Source organism: Toxotes jaculatrix, chromosome 13 (genome assembly GCF_017976425.1).
Source record: "Toxotes jaculatrix isolate fToxJac2 chromosome 13, fToxJac2.pri, whole genome shotgun sequence".
NCBI lineage: Eukaryota > Metazoa > Chordata > Actinopteri > Toxotidae > Toxotes > Toxotes jaculatrix.
Window position 1 is genome coordinate 9,603,137 of NC_054406.1, and position 21,898 is coordinate 9,625,034.

At 40.3% G+C, this 21,898-nt stretch overlaps 2 protein-coding genes across 2 annotated transcripts; both read right to left on the reverse strand.

Moving 5' to 3' along the window:
- Positions 1-1,506: 1,506 nt before the first annotated feature.
- LOC121191668 (14-3-3 protein beta/alpha-like) lies at positions 1,507-10,080 on the reverse strand. The gene is made up of 6 exons (XM_041052950.1): positions 9,974-10,080; positions 7,424-7,731; positions 5,405-5,528; positions 4,236-4,399; positions 3,227-3,322; positions 1,507-3,044 (listed from the first exon to the last, which is right to left on the reverse strand). Exons 2-6 carry the CDS (start codon positions 7,715-7,717, stop codon positions 2,958-2,960), a joined length of 765 nt encoding a protein of 254 aa, XP_040908884.1. The 5' UTR covers positions 7,718-7,731; positions 9,974-10,080; the 3' UTR covers positions 1,507-2,957.
- A 3,455-nt stretch (positions 10,081-13,535) lies between these two features.
- Positions 13,536-16,692, reverse strand: znf706 (zinc finger protein 706). The gene is made up of 3 exons (XM_041054276.1): positions 16,601-16,692; positions 14,680-14,825; positions 13,536-14,473 (listed from the first exon to the last, which is right to left on the reverse strand). The coding sequence occupies exons 2-3, from the start codon at positions 14,812-14,814 to the stop codon at positions 14,378-14,380; spliced, it is 231 nt and encodes a 76-aa protein (XP_040910210.1). The 5' UTR covers positions 14,815-14,825; positions 16,601-16,692; the 3' UTR covers positions 13,536-14,377.
- Positions 16,693-21,898: the final 5,206 nt, after the last annotated feature.

Sequence of the window (21,898 nt, forward strand, 5' to 3'; positions counted from 1 at the left end):
TTTAGTGGTGCTCTGTGGGGACACACACCATCCCGACTGCTTGACAGCTTACAGTACTGGGGATGTCATGGGCCGGTCATGCTTTAATTTGGACATCTCACAGCAACACCGACTCGTGACATTCCTCATTTGACAAGAGTGTAATGTCATTCAGGAAATGTACCATGCAGGACTGCGTAACATCCAGACACTTTAGATTTACCCAAAGTGCTGTGTTCAGCCTTGATGTGCAGTATCCTGTAGGAGCCTAATCAGCAACAATCAGAGTGAGAATGGAAGACAGAGCCTCATCATTTACTCTGTTGGATGTGTGTTCGTCTTAAAAGGCCACTGATCAAATCAAAATTGCTCACAAATATCACTGTAATGGACCAACTGATTGAAGACTGGCCTCTTGATGTTGTATAACGTGACAGGCTTACCATGGCTCATAAATGTGGTTAACAGCAGCGTGCTTGTGATCTGCATGGAATAGATTAGAGTTTGAAATTTATGGAAAAAAATTAATCAAGAGACTTAATGCCTTGTCATCTCTTATGTGAGTTAGATTTGGTTTTTAGTCAGATTTTATCTCAGTAGGATTGGACAAATCATTTTATATGTTTGTATGGAGATAGATTTTAACAGGTTTCCATCTGTCCAGCTTTAAATTAACATGTGACAAATATTTGTGTTGGCTCAATTAGGTACTGCAGCACGAGATGATGTGTTTTTCCTCCATTTTACGCAACACACTAAAGCCCAATATGACTGATCATTATTCAGACTGCCTTTGAAAAGTCTAATCATAGATAAAGTGCTTTATTAATTTTATTAATCCTAATGGGAAACTGCAGCAGTAGACTTACATACAATGCAACACAGCCCTTCAAAGCTATTACCATCTCCAGAGGGCAGTGTTGTCAGTGAAAAGTTCCCATCTCAAGACAAACTGCAACTCTGCGGCCCCTACCAAACCGCCATTCTTCTGACAATTTGTCTTTGACTAGAATTTTTTAATTCACCAGGACTAAGGAAGGTAATGAAATCAAGGATTTTTATAAAACTGAGCTACAGTATCACCTTACTGCTGAGTCAGCAATACAGCAAAGTCTCACACGCTTTTGAAAACACATCTTAATCTCAGGTTGCCTTCCAAGATTAAGTGTTTTGTGTATGAAGGAACAGGTTAATTTTAATTTCTTTTATTATAAATCACATCACATGCCAGTCCAATCTTAGAGATATTACACAGAGCTGTAGTTTTAAACCAATCACTGTTGTGGCACATGGGCCATTTCTAGCTGCGTGATTGACGACATTCATAAGCAGCCGCATTCTCGGATCACTGATGATTTCTTAATATGACCAGATGACACATCTTCCAGCTGGCATGGTAAATAGTGGCAGACTGGTCTGAGGAACTGACAGTGGCCCAACACAGCTTCTCATATGTGTTAATACTGTAAAAAAATGTGTCCATTCCACATGCACAGAGAGGAAACAAACACACTAAGCACAGCACAATTGATTTTAATGTTTTAATTCCACTTACATGAAAGCACATAACCAAATAACGTACTCGGAGTGTAACTTGCAATTTCTGAGTCCTGCATCCCATCTTTCTAAAACCAAGATACTGTAATTAGAAGAAACTGGCACTACTTTGTGACTACTAAATGGCCATAACGCAGCTTTTCACCAAGTTATACTTTATATTCAATTTATATTTAGAATTATTTTAGTTTGTCTTTTCACAATGTACTTTCAAGGAAGGTAAATGTTACTGTAAACCACCTGGTTCAAGCTAAATCCTAAACAAAAACTGCCAGTTTCAAAGCACGCCTAACCCTCACACCATACTACTGAGAACCACATACATTCCAGGAGTCAAATCAAGAGTCAAAGGGAATAAAATACACAAAAAGAAAATACAAAAACACCTGAATAGAAAAGAGTAGAAAGCCACATAAAAGCACATGGCAAAAGTATCTTCTGCACTGCTGAAAAGATAAAATATCAAAAGTTACAGTATCAAGCCATTTTATCAAGTTGTTCACTTTATCTTAGGCTGTCTATACCTTGTCATGTGGTATGGAAAATTGCAGGAAATTATAGTCTACACATTTCACTGAGTGAAAAGATGTCAGTAAAATGGAATGTAATCCTCTCAACAAAACGATCAACCAAAGTTTAACTACAGTTTTCGCAAGTGGCCATTCATACAGAAAACCTTTCCTACGGCCGAATGCACATAGAATCCACTGAGCCATGACACATGTACCATCCATAAAAATCACTACCTGCTACACTGGACAACCGACAGGGCGGGATGAATACAAGCAATATGGTAATAGATCTTTACCAAAGTGAATCCTGCCATGTATATGATCACTGCTAGTATCAGATGAGACCTAAAATTTGGTGAATTCAGACTGATGTGACCACTTTTACAGTTGGCACGCTTCAAAGGAGTTTTCTCAGACCCACGTGTCACAAAGATCAAAAATGTTCAGTTCAAGTAAAAACATACAAATTATCAAAATTACAGTCAGAGGTTTGTTGTTTGTGTTTTCCTGCAACAGCAGCAGTTTGCTACAGTGAATAAGGTTAAAGAGAATGGGGCTGATTTGGATCTAAAGGAGGGATTTCATCTGGACTAAACCACAGACGGAGAACAAAACAAAAAAATAAACATCCACTGGTTCACACAATGAGTAATGTCCCAAAAAAACAAAACAGAACTATTCCATTCTTTTCTCTGTGGAGGTGCTCATACAATTAACACACACACACACACACCCACACACACACTTCAATGTATCTGCACACACATACTGTACTTTACACATTGTGAGTGGAGTGTAAACATACATATCTGTGCATGTATGTGAACACACAACCACACACACAACTTAGGCTGGTGAGAGGTAAAAAATGTGTGTTTTTGTTTTTTGTTTTGTTTTTTTCTCTGAAGTTCAGTTCTTCTCAGCTGCCTGCTCCGTCTCCTCTCCCTCACCCTCGCCCTCGCCCTCGCCCTCACCCTGGGCGTCTGACATCCACAGCTGCAATAAGGCACAGGATATTGGAATTAGTGCACACTCAGGCACGTTTGCATCTCAAATATTAAGTCCAGTTTGACAAGTAATGTGAGACTCAAACCACACCAGTGCGGAGATGAAGGACAGCAGAAAGTGAGAGTGTAAGACACAGCTGACATGTAGAGAATTAAAGTCGTGACACTCACTGTCAGATTGTCACGGAGCAGCTGCATGATCAAGGTGCTGTCTTTGTAGGAGTCACTGTTGAGGGTGTCCAGCATAGCAATGGCATCATCAAAGGACTGGAGGAGACAGAGACAGCAATCAGTACTGCCAAAAACGATGTGCAAGTTTCTCAAAGAAATTAGAAATTCATCAACAAGAAACTTTATGTGGGCAATTATGAAGACGAACGAGTTGAAGAAAACTAGCAGGTGTTGTTAAGTAGCATTATTAAGTATGATGGAGGAAGTAAATATGCCTGCACAAATTGTGTTTAAGAGTAATAACAGAAATAATACACTGAAACACCAAGTTTAGTAGCTGATGATTACGATGGCACAGCCCCATATTTCAATTCTTTGGGGATAAGCTTGCAGCTCCACATTAAAATTTTTTGGTTGCAAGACATATCCACAGTATGGTGTCTGCAGGTGTAACTGAAAGAAGAGTTTGACATTTTTCAAAATATATTCAATAGTTAGATGAGATGGATAACGCTTTAATAACGGTCCTTTAAATATGAAGCTGCAGTCGCTTGTAGTCTGGAAAAACGACTAAAAACACAAGTGTTACAATACAACGCAATGACTGCATTGTTTCAGCGAAAATGTTTAAATATAGGGTGTCAAGAAACTGACAGTCAAATATGTACCCACCTTAGCACTGCCAGACAGAATAATGATACAGTACTGATCACCACGGCAAAGTTTACTCTGTATTCAGTCTCCTACAGTCTGGCCAGTTTTTAGCAGACACTGTGTTTGTGTTCTTCTTGTATCAAGACCCTGACTGGATGTGTACAGTGTCAGGAGCAAGAAGGCTGTCTCCACTTTAAAGTAAACCTATTTGTTACATCCCACCACACCCACTGAGACCACACATTATACTTTTCACCAGTTTCAGGACAATTCTTCTTTTAGAGGACACAAAATGGAGACAAACCAAACACAAAAGTGAAGCAAAGTCTCTTGGGTGTAAAACGCTAGCTCTTACTTTCTTGGCCAGTTGGCAGGCCTTCTCAGGTGAGTTGACGATCTCGTAGTAGAAGACGGAGAAGTTAAGAGCAAGGCCTAGGCGGATGGGATGTGTAGGCTGCATTTCTTTGTAGCTGATTTCCAAGGCCTTCTGATAGGCTTCTTGTGAGTTATTGATGATGGCTACAAATAGGAAGAGAGACCAATAAGAAAGCAGATATTTCAATAATCAATTAACATACTGAATATATTCTTGGTTGAAATGGTTAAAAAGAACTGCTTTAAGGTGACCGAAGTCCTCCTCAAAACCAAATACCCAGCATTATCAGTGCATTAGTTAGGATAAACCCTCTGAGAAAGGTAATACACATTACAAGATCAGTGTCTCCACTGAGCCTGAAATAACCTCCTCCCACTGGTTTAGAACATTTCCTTCTGTGTTTACTATTAACAGCCAAATGCCAGACTGGAGATTTATGGATCTAAGACTGAATAAGCAAAGGTGACAAACCGCCCAAAGGGATTATTATGGATTTTCCATGGAGATAAAACAATGTTCTAAATTATATGGGATTTTCATTACAAATATGGTACTGAGGAAAACAATATCATTCACAAGACAACCTAAAATTAAGGAGAGGCAAAAAACCCCAAAAAAACACAGCACCCAGGCAGGGTCTATGTTGCCACAGCCACCAAAGAAACTCTAAAAACGCCTCCAGGCAACCAGTAGCAGCCAGCACCATGGTGCTGCCCCTGTTGCCATGGCAACCCAGCAGCAGCCCTCACCTGCATTTCAGCTGACAGTTGTAGGTCAAGGATGGGGAGGGTGTCAGTATTCTGGCCACAAATGCCACCTGAATCAAGCCTGGTCTCCTCATCTCAAAGAGAGATTGTTAGGAGGAGGACCATTACCCAGCATCCTCCAACAGATGTGTGACACGCCATTACCATAGAAACAAAGGGCCCGATCACACAGCAGCATGTGGCACCATTTAATTTTTCTTTTGTGTGTTTGAAGTGTCTTGCACACTGCTCATGAACCCTGAGCATAATAATCCCCTTGGTGCTGCTCTCTGATTTCCTCAAGTGATTGCGCGAGAGAAGGATGGAGAGGTTACTAGTGGTGTATAATCACAAAAAATGACTGCAGCTGTTGCAGGACACGAGGAGGTCTGCTTTACTCACCCTCCTTGTCCTCTCCAGTGGCCACCTCAGCCAGGTAGCGATAGTAGTCTCCCTTCATCTTCAGGTAGAACACTTTGCTGTCAGCAGGCGTAGCATTGGGGATCAGATGTTTGTCAAGCAGGTCCTGCAGGTGAAAGTGTGAAATACTAGTGTTGAAATGTGTGGAACACAACTACACCAGCTGTTACATGTCAGTTACAAGAGTGTTTAGACAGATATGTTAGGACTGCAACTGGAACTTATAGATGAAATATTCAGCATATCTGCTTTAACAATGACCCCGTCCTCTGCTCATCCTGCTTCCTTTTGCTCTTAGTATCACTGTAATTTTGAATTTAATGCTGTATAAACAAATCAATTTTAAGAATAAAGGATGCTGACATGCAGACAATAGCAGGTAGAGCAGCAGAACAACTTTGCTGTGGTTTGTTTTGTAATTAAGAGAGGATGTGCCCTGGTGTGATTTCAAAGAGTTTGGCCGATTAAGCTTTACGTATCAAAGAAAAAAAGGAGCCTATTAATAGAAATTAATAAAAAAAAAGGGACTACACTGTACTCTCACTCTTATACAGCTTTGAAAGGTACACAGCCTCTTGTTCAAAATGCTCAAGATGTCCTTGATGTTTCCATCTATGGGACCAAAATGCGAGACAATGAGTGGTGTGGTAGAGGAACATGTTTGAAAGTGAAGGAAATCTTTTTAAAAAAACACTAAGGAATTCTCCTTTTAAATTCATTAGTTTGTGTGTTGGGGTGACAGTGAATGTTTGAATAAAGGATGTATCCAAAATATCCAAAAGCTATTGTCTATATAGAGGAAAAACAGAGGCTTCGTTTACTTAAAGCATGGCTTGTCTCCATGGTAGGACCATTTCAAACATGGAACATTAGCTCGTCTCACTTAGATCTCTCCCACATTCACATAAACACAGCCAGCCTGTAGGTGTCACTAGCACAGTGGCAAAGGCATGATCCCTCGCTGGCTTCCCATCGCCCATTCATTTTTAATGAAAATTGCTCAGCCAGCACATAAGCCTGAAAAGTCTTTTTCCTGTTGGGATGATGTCAAGAAGATAAAAACAGCTCTTCTGGGCTCTGGGAAAGTTTTGAGAATATAAAACCTTTATGGCTTAAAATTCATAATGCAAAGAGTAATGGCCATTTAGCAGGATAGGATGTTCTGTCATTTAGTTTACATACTTCAGTAATGGCCAGTGGGCCACACACGCACCAAGTCCAACTGCAGTTTCATGTAGTCATCCCTTTTTGTAGTATACTATAGCATCAATGAGTTTATTTGATTTTTTTTATTATCAAAAGGTGCCTGTGCTGTAGCCTATATGTCATAGGCAGACAGTTTGTTGTTAGTTGTATTGAAGAGTAAAGAACCATCTAACTGGACCTAAGTGGCATTTATATGTTGTATCTAACCTGCCTATGATACAATGCTATCATTACTGCTTTATGCTTTAAACTTGGCTGCATCGAAATAAGGTCTCCATCTACTAGTGGGTTCTGACCCAAAAAACATCAAATATAAAATGTTTTCTTAAACAAGAACCCAGGACAAGTTCACAGAGCAGATATATATGCTGTAGCAGACCAAAAAAATGCATCCAAATGCAAGTTGTTGTGGTTCTGGCGTTTTCTTCTGCACCACATGGCGTAAAGGAGAAAAAGAAAACTCAGGGTGCAAAGACATTTGGAAGTGCTTTCAAACTGGAATAATATCTTGGTTTTACTATACAGCAATAGACAGCTATCCCTGTACTCATAATTTTCTATGTGGATTTCCACATACTAACATCTGATATAGTGGAGCACTTTGTCTTCTTTCCTTCTGTCCTGTTAATTTCAGCTCTGACTCTTTGAGTTCTCACCAGCAAATAATCCAGTCATCTACACCACCTGATTTTTTTTTTTTTTTGCTTTGTTACACCGCTCACCCAGCAAAGGCCTTTTACTATCTTAATTTCCTTCCTCCACCCCCAATACCCCTCTTCACCATCTGTTTCTTACCAAGACTTCCTTGCAGATGTCATTCAGCTCCTTCTCGATCTTCTCTCTGTACTCCTTGGCCAGTGCGGTCTTACCGCTGTCATCAGACTTCTGCTCCATGCTGGACACCACCCTCCAGGAGGACCTCCTAGCCCCCACCACATTCTTGTAGGCAACGGAGAGCAGGTTGCGCTCCTCGTTGCTGAGCTCCGAGCCCTCCTCAGTAACAGCCTTCATGGCTGCAGCCATGTCATCATAGCGCTCAGCCTGCTCGGCCAGTTTGGCTTTCTGTACCTGCTCCTCCTTGTCGGCCATGGCTCCGGTGTGGGCTGAGGAAGGAAGGACAGACGAGAGGGAGTCAGGAAGGACAAAACAAAGGGGACAGGAGACGGATTAGGATGACAGAGGAAAGAGAGTTGGGGGAGGGCAGGAACAGAGAAAGAAAGAGAGAAGCAACATGATGCTGAAGGGGGGAGGGAGTTGATCATTTAACTAGAATGAAGGAGGACTGCAGTGCATGTAAACATGTTGTCCTTCCTGTGCAATATGATTGCTCCGGTACACATTTAAACACCTGATGCTACAAAATATTGATAATCAGTTAACAGGGAATCCGGTCAATGAATCAGTCTCTCACAATGCTTGGGATTTTTTTTCAATTTTGTCTCTTGGGTGTGTGCACACCAGCTTTTTTTTTGTTGTTGTTGTTTTGTGGTGGTGGTTTGTGGATTTCAACCAACTTGGCTCATCTGCTCCCAGTCTGATGACTAAAATCAATTGGCATCTTAGAAAATACAATGAGAGAAAGTGATGTGTACAATAGCTTTACTGTACATACTGCAGTTTTACTGTAATCTTTCAAGACTTATTCATTTAAAGGAAGAAGTGTGGAAAATAGCATGATTGTTCTTACTTCATGAGGGCCAGTGTACTGAAAATGGCAAGTTACATTCAGGATGGAACTAATAATCCTTTCCATTCTCCATCCTATTATTTCAGTTTGCAGAATTACGGGAAAATGGACATCACAATTTCCCAGAGGCCAAGGTGACCTAATCCAGATGCTGGGCTAGAGCTGGTTTTATGATCAATTCATTTACAGATTTTCCTCTGTGAATTCATTAATTGTTTCCCAGGCGACATCTTCAAATTGTATATTTTTTGTCTGACTAACTGCCCAAAACCCCAAAATATTCAGTTATTATTATATTCAGCTATCATTTATGACACAGAAAAGCAGGAAACCCTCATTTTGAGGCAGCAGGGACCAATGGGGGTCTGGCATTTTTTCTTAAAAAAGTATTTATCAATTATCAAAACAGTTGTTTTCAATCATGTTACTAATTGCTTCAACTCTGATTTAATTAATTATCATAATGATATGGTATCTTAAGATGAAGCCAGGAAACAGTTTTGCTCAATAAATGGCATAAACGAACTGCTTGTTCAAATAGTCTTTAGCCTTTTCTGTAAGTGAATTGCTTGTTTAAACACCTTCTAATTTCAGCTGTTACATAATTTTTTGAACATGAACTCATGGCTCTATACCAGGTTAATAGGACAGAAAGGCTAAAATAACTAAAAGACATCTTTTACAATAACATAGGTGAGGCAAAAAATATGGTCAACATTCTTGTTCTTATCAGACCCCTGCTGACACCCAACTCACCAGCTGTTTTATTTTTAACCCCCCAGAGGTAGGCTACTTCCTTGCTAAGAGATTTTACAATGTCCTTGCTTCATCTCAAGATAACTGCAGGACTCTTGTAGTGCATAAACAGCAACAGTAACAATACTAATTATAATAATACAAATCTGCACATCACTAGCTGCTTTGCACAAACCCATGAAACCAGCATTTCAAAAATCACAGTCTGTGAGACCGATTTGCCAGCAACGCAGACACCTGCACCCTTCTGAGGAATGTCGGCCACCCAGTTTCAAGACTCTCACACTCACACACACACACACGCATACATACACACATACACACACACATACACATACACACACACACACCTGCCCACCGAGCTCCGACTGTGGACGGTAAGAATAGAAACCGCCAAAAAAAAGCCTTAGAATACGATTTGGCTTTAATAATTACAATGTTTGATGTGAAACATTGATAACACCGCAGAACAGCAGACAAGACCGAGTAACAGTGTCACCGAATCGGTTAAACGGGAATGAAAGGAGCCTCGCTTATTTCAGTCCACAGTGAACGCCCTTTTTCGCTTTCCGGAAAACAAACCATGGCTACTGCATGGCGTCTGGCAAACATTAAGCATTATTTCTTGGCTGTTTCATTCACACAAACTAAGTCGGTACGAGCAGAACGCTGTCTCCCTAACCACGGCGTGTAAAAAACAATAGATGGGTTAAAGTGCAGTAGCGCTTCCCATTCAGCAAGCACCGAACAATGACTGAGCCGCGGAGCATCACTGGCGTCCGCTTACAGACAGTAGCAGCGATTCAGATCCAGATTAAAAGCGTCCCCACAAGCACACGGAGCAAATTTAACGATTTTCCGTCGAAACACCGATCATCAGCAGTAAATATCCGTGAACTAACCTGTGAGTGTCGTTAGACGATGCTGTTCCTGATTCCCGGCGGCACAGCTGATGATCTCTCCCGCTCATCCACGGGGTTTCCCTCCAATCAAAGACACAGAGGCAGGGTCGCACCGGGACGGATGACGTCACAATCGTGTTGCTACGGCAACCGCATTCACGGGCAAAAAAAATTTTTAATAAAAAAAAAAAAATCTCAATCAGTGCAAAATTTTTAAGATTTTTCAAGAGTTTTCGAAATATGTTTACTATTATAGTTTCTTTTTTTTTAATTACTAAATCAAATAAACAATGCGTATGGGACACAGGTTTTGTTTCTGAATTCTTATAGCTGTAAAAGTGTGTTTCACTGTTGCATGAATACAGAAAAATACACACCATTCGCGTTGGCTCAAAAACGCCCGCAAAGGCTCGTGGGAGATGTAGTTGAGGAGTTTTACAGCCTAATACAGTGGTAGATGTCTTTTAAAATAGGGACAGAAAACAGTATATTGGTTCAGTGATTTAGAAAAGAATAATGTAGTAAGTCATTTTTTAAAAATGTGTATGTATTAAAGCTGAAGACAGAAGCCAAGGGGTATGCTGGCTCAGAGTGATCTTTTTAACTATCATTTATAATCTTTTTTTTTTCGCATAAGTGTCCTAAAAGCTGATTGCTGTCAGTTGCTATGGAAACTGTGTCTCTCGGAGGGGTACTCTGATGGACCAGGCTTAGATTTGTCATAATTTTCATTTCAGTTTCTCTGTCATCAAAAGTGGAAACAAATAAGAAATGAAAAAAAAAACCATCAATTGTTGACCATTTGTTCCACTGAGAGCCCCCCCACATACACACATGCCCACATGGTAAATTGCATGTCTATTAACATAGTGAAATCCAAGTACTTTGGCCACCACACTGGCTTGACAGGCACTTCCATCTGAATACCATGGCCCCCTCAGAAGTCCAGCCACCATCCCTGTTTATCTAGTTCTACTAGTTTACAAATAGCCTTTGTTTTGTCTTATGAAAGAAAGTAAAGAAAAATAGTTTCTGAATGAAGTTCTGTGTGAGAGCAAGGGTGAAGGCACTTCTCTGGGGTCATCAGGTGGACATCCTCTCTGTAGCTTGTGAGCTGGACATGTGACACTGATGTAACATGTCCTTTCCTTCAATGGAATCATGTGTGGAATAGTTTCTGAAGCCAGAGGGGATGCTAACTAGTAGGACTAGAGGAACTAGACAAACAGTGATGGTAGCTGTATAAACAGTTTTCATTACTACAATTAGAAACAATTAAATTCTCACACATTTATTACAGCAAACAGTAGAGGTAGATGAAACTGCCACACATACAATATACTTGAATAAAAATGTTCCCCAGAAATTTTCTTCTAAGGGAAAAAAACAGCATAGGCTCTGGGAACTCCACCAAGTGTCTACATGAAAAAGACAAGATTTAAAGAAATTACTACTGGTATAATAAACTATTCCAGTTATAACAGGCTAAAGAAAATAATGCTCCATGATCAGGTTTTCATCAGGGTGTGCCTTGGTCCACCGACCTTTGGGTGGGGTTTTGAGTTGTTTTTAAGTAGAAACACTGAAACAAACTTCTGAAACACAAGCTTGTTTTGGACCTAGACAGAGAAACTGATAATACATCAATATTGTTGCCATGGTGGCCACTGACTGACTGAGTTGTTTTCCTGAAAATTAAAATGCACATAAACTTGTCGGTAAATCTGAATTAACCTTAAGTGATTTAAATGACATAAAGCCCAAAACCACAATGTTTCAGAGTTTCATTGCCACCAGTACAATGAGAGCAGATCATGGTTTGCAGCTGTTTTCATCTCTTCAGACTGAGATATGCGCCTGGAAATAGATGATCTATAGCCAGTGGGAATCTAATTAATTCCTTCACCTAATTAAGACAACTAATTTCATTTGGTGCAAGTGCTCCTCTTTTTCATGTCAGTCCTGGGCCTGGATTCAAATAGGCAGGCCATAACACCAAGGAGATCACACAGATGTGTATGTGTGCATCTGTTTGTATGAATGAACATGTGCTGTGTTTTTTCATTCACAAGGTTACAGATGGGAAGGAAGGAGGTGTATTATGTGTGAGGACACAGAGGAACAATGTGGGCTATGACTCATTCAGCCGAGCTACTGAAACCATAAAAAAAAAACAAGAAGCGGCAGCATGGCACCAGCTTTCTTTTTTTCTGAATGCTCAGAACGAGGGGAGTTGATCCTTCTTTCTCCTCAAATTATTTAATTCTTACAAAGAAGACAGATTTCCAGGCCTTTAAGGACTAAGAGAATATAAGGCAGGCTTCTAATACATAAAATGCAATCTGTCATAGCCGATTGCATTTTATGCATTAAAACACAGAGAATTAATTATTTTGTGATGTAAAAGAGTCAGTCTTTGTTTTCTGCTGGACAAGTGACTTATGGGTTCAGACAGGATTCACTGTTCTTGTTAATCGGACACACAATACTGAATTTGAGTCATTTCCTGCAGTTCAACTTATACAATCACATCACTGGTTTCATTACAGTTTGAATATTTGTTTCGGTTTTGGCATGAGTAATTTTTTCTTGCTTGCTTCAAGTCATATTTTCCATGCGTAACCATTTTTCCTTTTCAGTTTACCACAGGTATTTATACTAAACACTCAAAGCAAAAACATACTTGCAGTTCAAATTCAGAATCTTGTTATCTGCAAGATGCTATCTGTGATGCAGTCTGAGGTAGTTTTGTCTGTTGACTATCACTTCATGTCAGCTTCCGTGTACAATTTAACCCACAGAAAACCCCCAAAAAGAACAAACACCCACAGTGTAAAACTCCTGCTAATGCAGATACGAATGTTTGATACACAATTTCCTATACATCAGTGAATATTTTCTTTTTAAAACAAACCGACTCCAGGTGTTTATACCCCCAAGAGTAGCAAATGTATGACCTTTGTGGCTCAGGTTTGATCAATATGGTGTCACATCAGATGGCAGTGGAGAATCATTAATTCATTTAAAAAATGTCACAGATTATTAACACAGCCTCCTGGGATGATTTCCACATCAGCTGTCAATTACTCTGTGTGACACTTCATGTCTCCCCTTCAGCCAGATATCCAGGCTCCTGAGAGACAAAATGCAATACTCTGCATACAAATATTCATTATTATTCATTAACTGTTGCACATTTATAAGTGGCAGCTAATGTCCTATGAAGGATTTGCATTTACATAATGTGAAAAAAAATATGTGAGCAGAGCAGCAGACAAGTGCAAGCAGTTTGGATGGAAAATGCTGAACTAAGAGGCTGACAAAACCTTGAAATCTAAAAAAACTGCATTTTAGTCCACTGAGCCAGACAAACAAGAAAAGGCACACATACAGCATCTGTGACTGGCAGGTCTGAAAAGAAAAGACAGGGAGGATTCTTTCAAATAATACTATCGACTGAACGAGACAAGGTCTATGTGCAATTTGTCTCCTTCATCGTACATCCTACAAACATTATCAAAGAAAACTATCCAAAGAAACATTTCCAAGAAAAAAGCAGATATACAACAAAGTAAAATTTAATAAAATGTTATAATACATCATTGGAGCATAAATTCATTTTCCAAGCGTACAAATGTTGTTGACAAGCTCCCGTAAAATTTTTATTAACTTGCAATTCATGTAGCAGCTTGGAAATGGCTGGCAAATTTTCACATTCTTTATGACCTGACATAAAATTCTGATTAACTAGATGAAACATTGCAGTACAACAGGGCAGACAGCGCTGTGGAGGAGCTGATATTAGAAAAAAAAAAAACTCACTGTCTCTATTTTGTTCAATACTCAACATTCAAAGCCAAATGAAATTGATTTACTGAAAAAACAGGTGCAACAAACTAAAAATTAGAACATTTCATCTATATCCCATCCAATCCAAATCCATGCCCTGTCAGCACACTGTGTTTACCTCATGTGACATGCTGGCTATAAAAGTTTAATCAGACATTAAATCCATTAAAGCTTCTGATAAAGAGGTACAAGATCTAGCAGCAAGAAATATTCCTATGTGCACAACACATTCTGGGCAGTGAGGAGTTTGTTCTGAGAAACTGTGCGAATGAAGCAAGAAACTTTCATTCACCACTCCGATCAAAAAGGTCGTCAGTGAGCCTGAAATCAAAACCAGAATTTGGGTTTAGCCCCTCGTGTATTTAACACTAGCAAAAAACAGGACTGGATGGAAGGAAGGACTGCGTCAAAGGCAACTTGGCCTGTTAAAGCCTAAATTACGATAACGGTTTCTTCATGTTGTTTACATCAAATCATCCATTGCTGTCAGACTGAGACAAGTGCATGATTGGTGCAGGGCCTTGAAGAACTCAGTTTGGTGTCCACAGTGACCGTTTATGCCTCCACTCCCTCTAATTCAGGGGGCAGAGGAGATTTCGGGTGCTTACTCTCGAAGTGCTGCTTGAAGGTTTTTGGGTCCGGCATCTGGGACTGCAGAAGGGAACGAAACAGACAACAAACACTACGTTATAATTTAGGGAAACGTACAAGTCTCGATTTGGTTGACAATACGACCTTTCAGTGATCAAATAACTTTATACAAATCTAACATAGCAAGACCAAACAAGACCAAACTGTAGCAGAATCAACCAGTTAATCCAACATCTGGGTTGTGAGAGCTGAGGCTTCATACCCACCCTGCACACAGAGCAGGTAAACACTAGTGCGGCCTTGGCTGCCGTCTTTTGATCATGACCCTTGGCCTTCTTCATTTCTGCCTGTTTCTTGGCATTTTTCTGCTGAGACTGTATCTTCTGATGCCCACGTGCCATGATGGCAAAGCCTAGAGAGGAGGATGCAGGAAGGACAAAGGGCTTAATGTTTACTGGTAAACATCGGTGTTGTGGACATGTTTTATTATTGTTGATACACATCTACCATAAACAAGTCAGTTAGTAAAAGCCTATTAACAGTTCTTTCTGCTCTCACAGCAAAGGGTTGTATAATACCATGTTTACTGTGATACCAAAAGGTAAAGAATGGGTGACGAGCCAGCAAAAATTATGGTGTATAAGATGGGCAATTCTGTCCTAATGCAAGGCCTTTATTATAGGCACCTAAAAGTTTAAGGAACACAAAGACTCTACAAAGCAAGCAAAGAATCAAGAAGTGCCAGTCAGCCAGGATCAGGCAAAGTAAACAAGATAAAGCTCCCATCTGACCAAAACTGTGATGCAGGTGTTTCAGGTTAAACACAGTCAGCAAGCAGACTTACATGAGGGCGGGGGTTAGACATTCAGGACAAGGGAAAATAAACAGCATTAGAAATGTTTAGCATAATGGCTGGATATGGGCGTATTCCAAGAACAATTTTACCAAGTTATCTGGATAATTCTGCTGAATAAACCTGCAATCACATTAAATCTAACACATGGACTGCTGTTAAAAAGTAATAAATACAGGGTCCAGGTTTTAATCAGCAAAGAAACCTGTTTCTTGGAACAGGTCCAGGTTTGTCAGGTGGTACCACAGATTTATTTGCAATTCGCATTTTTGAGACGCTGATAGCAGAAAAACTAGTTTCTCCCGTCCAGCGCATACTCCAAAGATGGTACTTTAAATAAGATCATTCCTTGTTAAAGGTTCAGGTGGATATGGAGTTGAAGGTTTGGGTAAGGTTTGTAGACAGGACTTTGGCACCTACTACAACTGTATTGGGAAATAAAAAATGCAAGCTTATTAGTATGTCTGGATTAAAATGAGCCGTGGGCCCTTTGAATTTAAGGCAGAATACCAAAATTAAGGATAAAGATGCATCCATTTTGAGGCCCTTATCATTTTTATTATATTATGCTTAAGTTGAGCATATTCCCTAACAAATGTTCAGTTAATCAGATTACCACACTCTGATTGAACCTGAGGCATTCAGGGCCCCTGCAGGTCCAGGGACTCGGGCGAGTCGCCCACTTTGCCCTGTTGGTAATCCAGCCTTGCTTACTAGCAACTTCTATAAATAGTCAGCTGTTAGTATGCAATGGATTTAGTATTAACTAGTGTTGGTTAGCTTATGAAAAATGTGGTAAGCTTGCTAAGCACTCAGTACGTTAACCTGTACCATGACCATATGTTATATGATATGAGAGGTTTAAAAAAACGACGTGCATTTGATATTTGATGCTTGAGACACTGAACGTAAAATGGCAATTTCCGTCATTTCGATGAGATAATTGTTCAGATGGTGGAGCAGTGAGTAAATACAGACAAATTAGCACGTTAGCAGTTAGTTTCCACCTCTTCGTTTAATGCCCGGACAAGTCCTCTTGTTGGAGTCCTTCAGACCAAACCGTTAACTTACGACAGCAGATGTGGTTCACTGTCATCGAGGTGACACCAGTTTGACTCGTCCTGTATTAATCCAGCTGTTTGACGGAGCTGAACTGCAAGTGTCAATCACCTATAACGTGGGTTAGCCCACATGCTAACCTCAGCTCCCTCATGTTATCTCGTTGGCTAGCCGGCTAAGTAACCTGGTGAACATTTCCTTCAGCTTGTACTTAACCAACGATATGTTGTGGCTAATAACATTTGATGATTCTTTGAAAGGACGGCAATGCTTACCTCTTAAAACAAGAGTACGTGTCGTTAGCTGGGTGCCCACACACAAGTGTGACAGCTGCTTAGTTCACATTTAACCTGAGACTAATGCTGCATTCACTGACACTCGCAAGATTCGGCTTTGATAACAGTTGTGCAATTTCACGGGTTGAACAAAAACTAGGTATTCATGTTTTTCCTACTTAAGCAGCTTAAAAGTTAAATAAAAGGTGGATATGTCATGACTAGTAAACCAAACTGTGATTTCAGTGAATGACAGGATGACACAAATTGCCTATTAATACAACTCATACAAATGTTTTTCACGATTATAGGAGGTGTCATGGAATGCACCGGGAGGGCTGGGTGATTTACCATTGACAATGTTGCCCCCAAGCGGCAGCATTTGGTTACTACACGGCCACACAAAATTATGGAAACGAAGCTATTTTCGGCTGTCAAATGATCACAAGTACCAAGTTTGCTTTGTCCCCTGTTTTTTTTGTTTACCACTACACTGAAGAGTATGATGTGGTTGTGTGTATCGGTGTGAGATATCTGCAGACACATGGCTGATGATGTTTTATTATTCATTTGGAACAAAGAAACAAAAGAGTTTTCTCATCTGTGACTATGTTAACACATTAGACATACAGTGGCACTGGAACAATTAAAAGGTATAGTTAGAGGAAAAAAGGTGACGAACAGAATTTACTATTCACATATGTAGAACATGTGATGAGATGTCTATAATCAAAATTCACCAGGCAGTTGTTTACTGTTTCTTTACTCTGATTTGGCCAAATCATAACAAGATTGTCAAACTACACACTCCTAATTTAATATCCTCATTAACTTTTTAATTTGCTGTTTGTCAAATTATTTAATGTTACTATTTTTTCACTTAACACTTTAAAGTTATAAGTAAGGTGTGCATGCACAGGACCAAAGCTTTTTTGCTACAATACTGGGAGGTCAGTGATAAATGCGATATTCCCTCAGTGTTAACACTAGGGGGCAAGAATGAGGAAGACTATTGAATACAGTGTCTCAGAGCTACCAGCATCCGCAATATGTCCACACTAAAGCTTCACAGTGTGACCACGAGACCTGCAACACACAGGTATAACTCTGTAAACTGATATACACCTCATCCTGATGATGGTTTTAATGGTAAAGGAGCCAAATTATTATCATGTTAACCTCATTCAAAGACTTTCTTGTGTCCCGCTGGCCCCGTAACACCTCTTTTCACTGTTAAGCATTGACCAACATTTATTTTTAATCACAGCGACACAAACACTGCAGCAACCTGACCTGTGCAGACCATAGTGTGGTTCATGAGACTACATTAGATCTTTATCTTTTCTGTCTGTGACTGTGGTTTAGCCGTCAGGTGGGAACAGTGGAGCCATTCACATCTGCTCAGTATTTGACTAAATTCAGCTAATATGTAAATGAACTGCAACTCCAGCTCCCACGTGATGGAAACACAAGGCCCTCATTAGATATTAGATATGAGTCCAAAATATCAATCAGTCTATTGAGAAAATACTGAAATCGTAGTTTTTATTACTGTAGTTGTGAGGTACCTTAGTTCATTTGTCTTTATTAGAAAGATTAACTTAGAGTATGCAGAAGTCTAGAAAGTAGTGAGTGTGCGCATGTGTGTATGTGAGCATGTGTGTGTGTGTCTATTTTTATTCACTAACAGACACTGCAGCGCTACTTTCTGTTGGAACTCTTCCTGACAGTTAGGTGTCATGACTTTCTTGAAAGAAATCTTATCATTGTGAGAAAAGTCTCCAGCCAGCTTTTGTGTCCCCCCTCTCCACCTCACTGCTTTATTTTTTCTCATCATAAGAAAAGAGAGACAATCCTTTCAGTCTTTTGTGAAAGGGGGAAATATCTCTCAAGAGAGAAGGATGTGATTATGCTTTCAGAAGGGGGCAAAAAGTAAAAGAAAGAGGGGGGGCAGGGGATGACAAAAGCCACACATTGCTCAAGTTCCCCCACCCTGGAGGTTGTTGTGCAGGGACTTGCTAGCTTAGGTTTGGGGTGGGGTTGTCCAGCCTTAGGGCCTGTGTGAAAGCAAATCTTCCAGGTGTCAGCTATTCAATAGGAGTGGAGAATATTATCTGGTTGTCCATTGTGTGTATGAATAAGCAGGGGTTTGCCGCAGACAGCCTGAGATTTTTTTCTCCCATTTGGGTCTTTTCCTCCCGCCACAAGGGCTTTCAGGTTCACTTTCGGCTCAGCCAAGTTGTTTTTTTTTTTCTTTTCTTTTTTTCCTTACTTTTGGCTCTCACACTGCAGTTTCTGGTTTATGTTTCTCACTACATTACCACAAATCTCAGGTCATCAAACTTTTCAAGATGTTAAACCAGGGTCAAGAATGATCTCTGAAGATGCATTTCATGGTAAAGACAGTTATTCCACCTTGCTTATCTCCCCAAAACTTGTCTGGCAACAAAACTTCACACAGAGAGGGAGAAACAGTGGCTGTCAGGGGTTAGTGTGATCTCCTACTTTTTCTGGAGGCTGTTGAGGGAAGAGGAAGTTGGATTTCATCTTCCCCATTAGCCACTTCCTCTCTCAGCTACCCCTACTCACACTTTCCCCTTTTTTTCCCAAACCAACAGGTTTTGCCACAGTCCACTGCTGCTGCTGCTGCTGCTGCACCACCTTGACATGCCACAATGTTGCCAGACCAGTCGGGCTGTACACAAGCCACAGTCACAACACAACCACATGCTGGTGGTAACTTTCACCGCTGCCTTCAGAGGCCACGTGACTTGATTGACATATATAGCACACACATACACGCACACAGGGTTTATTGAGGCATATAACGGTAGTGGCTTTAATGTGTATTTTGGGAAAGGTAAATGAAATGAAATTAAAAATTAAACCACAATAAAATCACACAGATCTCAGCACCTGACCTCTCCTCCGAGGGAGAAAAAGTTAAAAGCAAACTTAATGGTACAGACTGCTTTCTTTCTTCTTGTTGTGCAATGCGAATGCATTTTTCATTGTTTCATTAAAACTGACCCTGAGATGCCCCCGAGAAATCACATCAAGAGGTCAAACCATGCCTTCAGGGGGAAAGAAGTTAATTTCTTACCCTGACACACACACAGTTACACACCTATACACACAGAGTGCAACTGAAGGAGAGGTGAGGTCTTGGGTCAGGCAGACATAAGCCGGTTACACAGAGGCTGATTGTGAAGGTGGTGACAGCGCTCACTAACCTCACTAACAGCAGCAGCCCTCTGATATTTGGGCTAACTGTGTTAGTGAATGGAGTCAACAGCACTGGATCAAATGTCCATTTTAAAACAAGTAGTTATGGAATATCAGGGTTTTTTGGGCCATATGAGGTTAATAGTCATGAATATGGTATTAACCTTTTAGCTGCTGTAATGTATGTACAACAGGTTTTATTCGTACTGGAGGAATTGAGGACTAATTGCCCATTGGTTGATGCTTGTACTATCAGGGTGTGTATGAATGTGTGTGTATGAATGAATGGGTGAATGGCTGTGAAGCCCTTTGAGCGGTCAATTAGACAACAAAAGCGCAATGTAACTTATATAACTTTCACACAGGTGAGTGCAATTTAAAGTGCTGGTGAGTGACAGGCTGATAATAATAAGGCAGTAAAAATACAAAGAGTGAAACAAGTGTGAACTACTTCATATGACGCCACGACAACTCCATCCAGTGACGAGGACTACAAGTTGTGGTTGAAACCTCTAGTAAACAGATCTTTGGTTTGTTCGTTTTTTTTCGAGAATGAGAAAAAATCTTTTAACCATGAGGACCATTAAAATGAAGCAATGTCTGTCTGTGGCCCCTGCTGAATTGTGAGCGGATCAATCGAAGGAGGGTTGTTTAATTTGAAGGATTTGCTCAAGGATTTGAGCCCTAAAGAAGTGAAAGTATGCAGAATTTTACATGAAAAAAGTCAACAAATAAACATCATTTTGTGTAACACAAATTAATTTTTCTTTCTTTTCTCTTTAACTAAACTTTCGGGTGGGTCCAGGACCCCACTTTGGGAACAACTGCTTTAAAATGTGATTGATTTTATGTTAATTTTACTGCACAAAGGTAGATGACAAATTAAAGGAATCTGTACTCAAACAGGTAGACTCAGACACCTAATCCTGGCCAAGTCCAGACAAGCTGCTTCTCCCCCCGAAAAAACTCCTGGTATGTAGGATACACCTTTCACCTCTCTCACAGAGTGGGACACACACACACACACACACACACACACACACACACACACAGAGGAAGGTATTCTGTGGCTCTCGGGCCCTGACTTTCCAGTCTTGCCCATGCCTGCTTGTGACAGCTTGTACAGTAGCCTTCGCACCATTTCAGCTGTCAAACCTCCACATGGTAGACATTCCAGCAGGCAGAAGTCATGCAGGAAAATGCACAGATAAGAGAAAAGCTTGTGTGTAACCTTTATTTTGATTTGGGCAAACACAACATACTTTTCACTATGTTTTTGGAGTGGAGTTAATGATTCATGAGCATATGAGACAGGCCCCCCACCCCCCACACACACACACACATACACAGATAGTTCATCTATTGTGGTAGTTTTGCATCTCTTTGAGGTAATTTTGTATCACTTTGAAGTAGTTTTGCATCTTGTTGTGGTAGTTTTGCATCTGTGTGGCAGTGTTGTGTCTCTTTCAGAATCAGAATCAGAATGACTTTATTAATCTTTGAAGAAGTTGTGTAGTTTTGTCTTTGTGGTAGTATTGCATCTCTTTGTGGTAGTTTTGTGCCTCTGTGATATTTTTGTGTCTTTTTGTGATGGTCTCTTTGTTGTCTGACTTTTCAACAGTGAATTTTAACAATAATTTCAAATAAAGGTTCTGGCCACATGTAGGTTCGTCAATAATCCAGCCACGTTCACTGGAAACAGTGGTAATAAAGTTGAAAAGAAATATGCTTGGAATTCATGAGCCATTCATTTTTAATTCATTTTCCCCACATTTCTTTTTCTCTCCTACTTTGAATTAAGTCTCTTATTTCCCTGTCTTTTGTTCATCTGTGTGGTGTTAGAAGAAAAGAACCCCACCTGTATTTATCTAGCAGATCCATTCAAACACACTCATACATGGAGAGCGCTCAGCACAGGCCCAGGTGCTCTGTAAAACAAATTAGACAAGGGAGGATAGTAGTGATCATCCGCAGGGCACGCAAACACCCACTTGCTCTTCACACCCACACACACAAACACACACATGCAACACCAGTGACGGTTAAACTGAATCTGAAACGTAATTTTCAGAT

Bases quoted from the DNA above. Each gene is read 5' to 3' on its own strand.
- LOC121191668 (XM_041052950.1), bottom strand. From the start codon at position 7,717: ATGGCCGACAAGGAGGAGCAGGTACAGAAAGCCAAACTGGCCGAGCAG. The intron at 4,400-5,404 runs GTGAGTAAAGCA...TCCTATTTGTAG, and splicing joins CACTGGAGAGGACAAGGAGG to CCATCATCAATAACTCACAA. The intron at 3,045-3,226 runs GTGAGTGTCACG...GCCTTATTGCAG, and splicing joins TGCTCCGTGACAATCTGACA to CTGTGGATGTCAGACGCCCA.
- znf706 (XM_041054276.1), bottom strand. From the start codon at position 14,814: ATGGCACGTGGGCATCAGAAGATACAGTCTCAGCAGAAAAATGCCAAG. The intron at 14,474-14,679 runs GTGGGTATGAAG...TCCCTTCTGCAG, and splicing joins TTACCTGCTCTGTGTGCAGG to TCCCAGATGCCGGACCCAAA.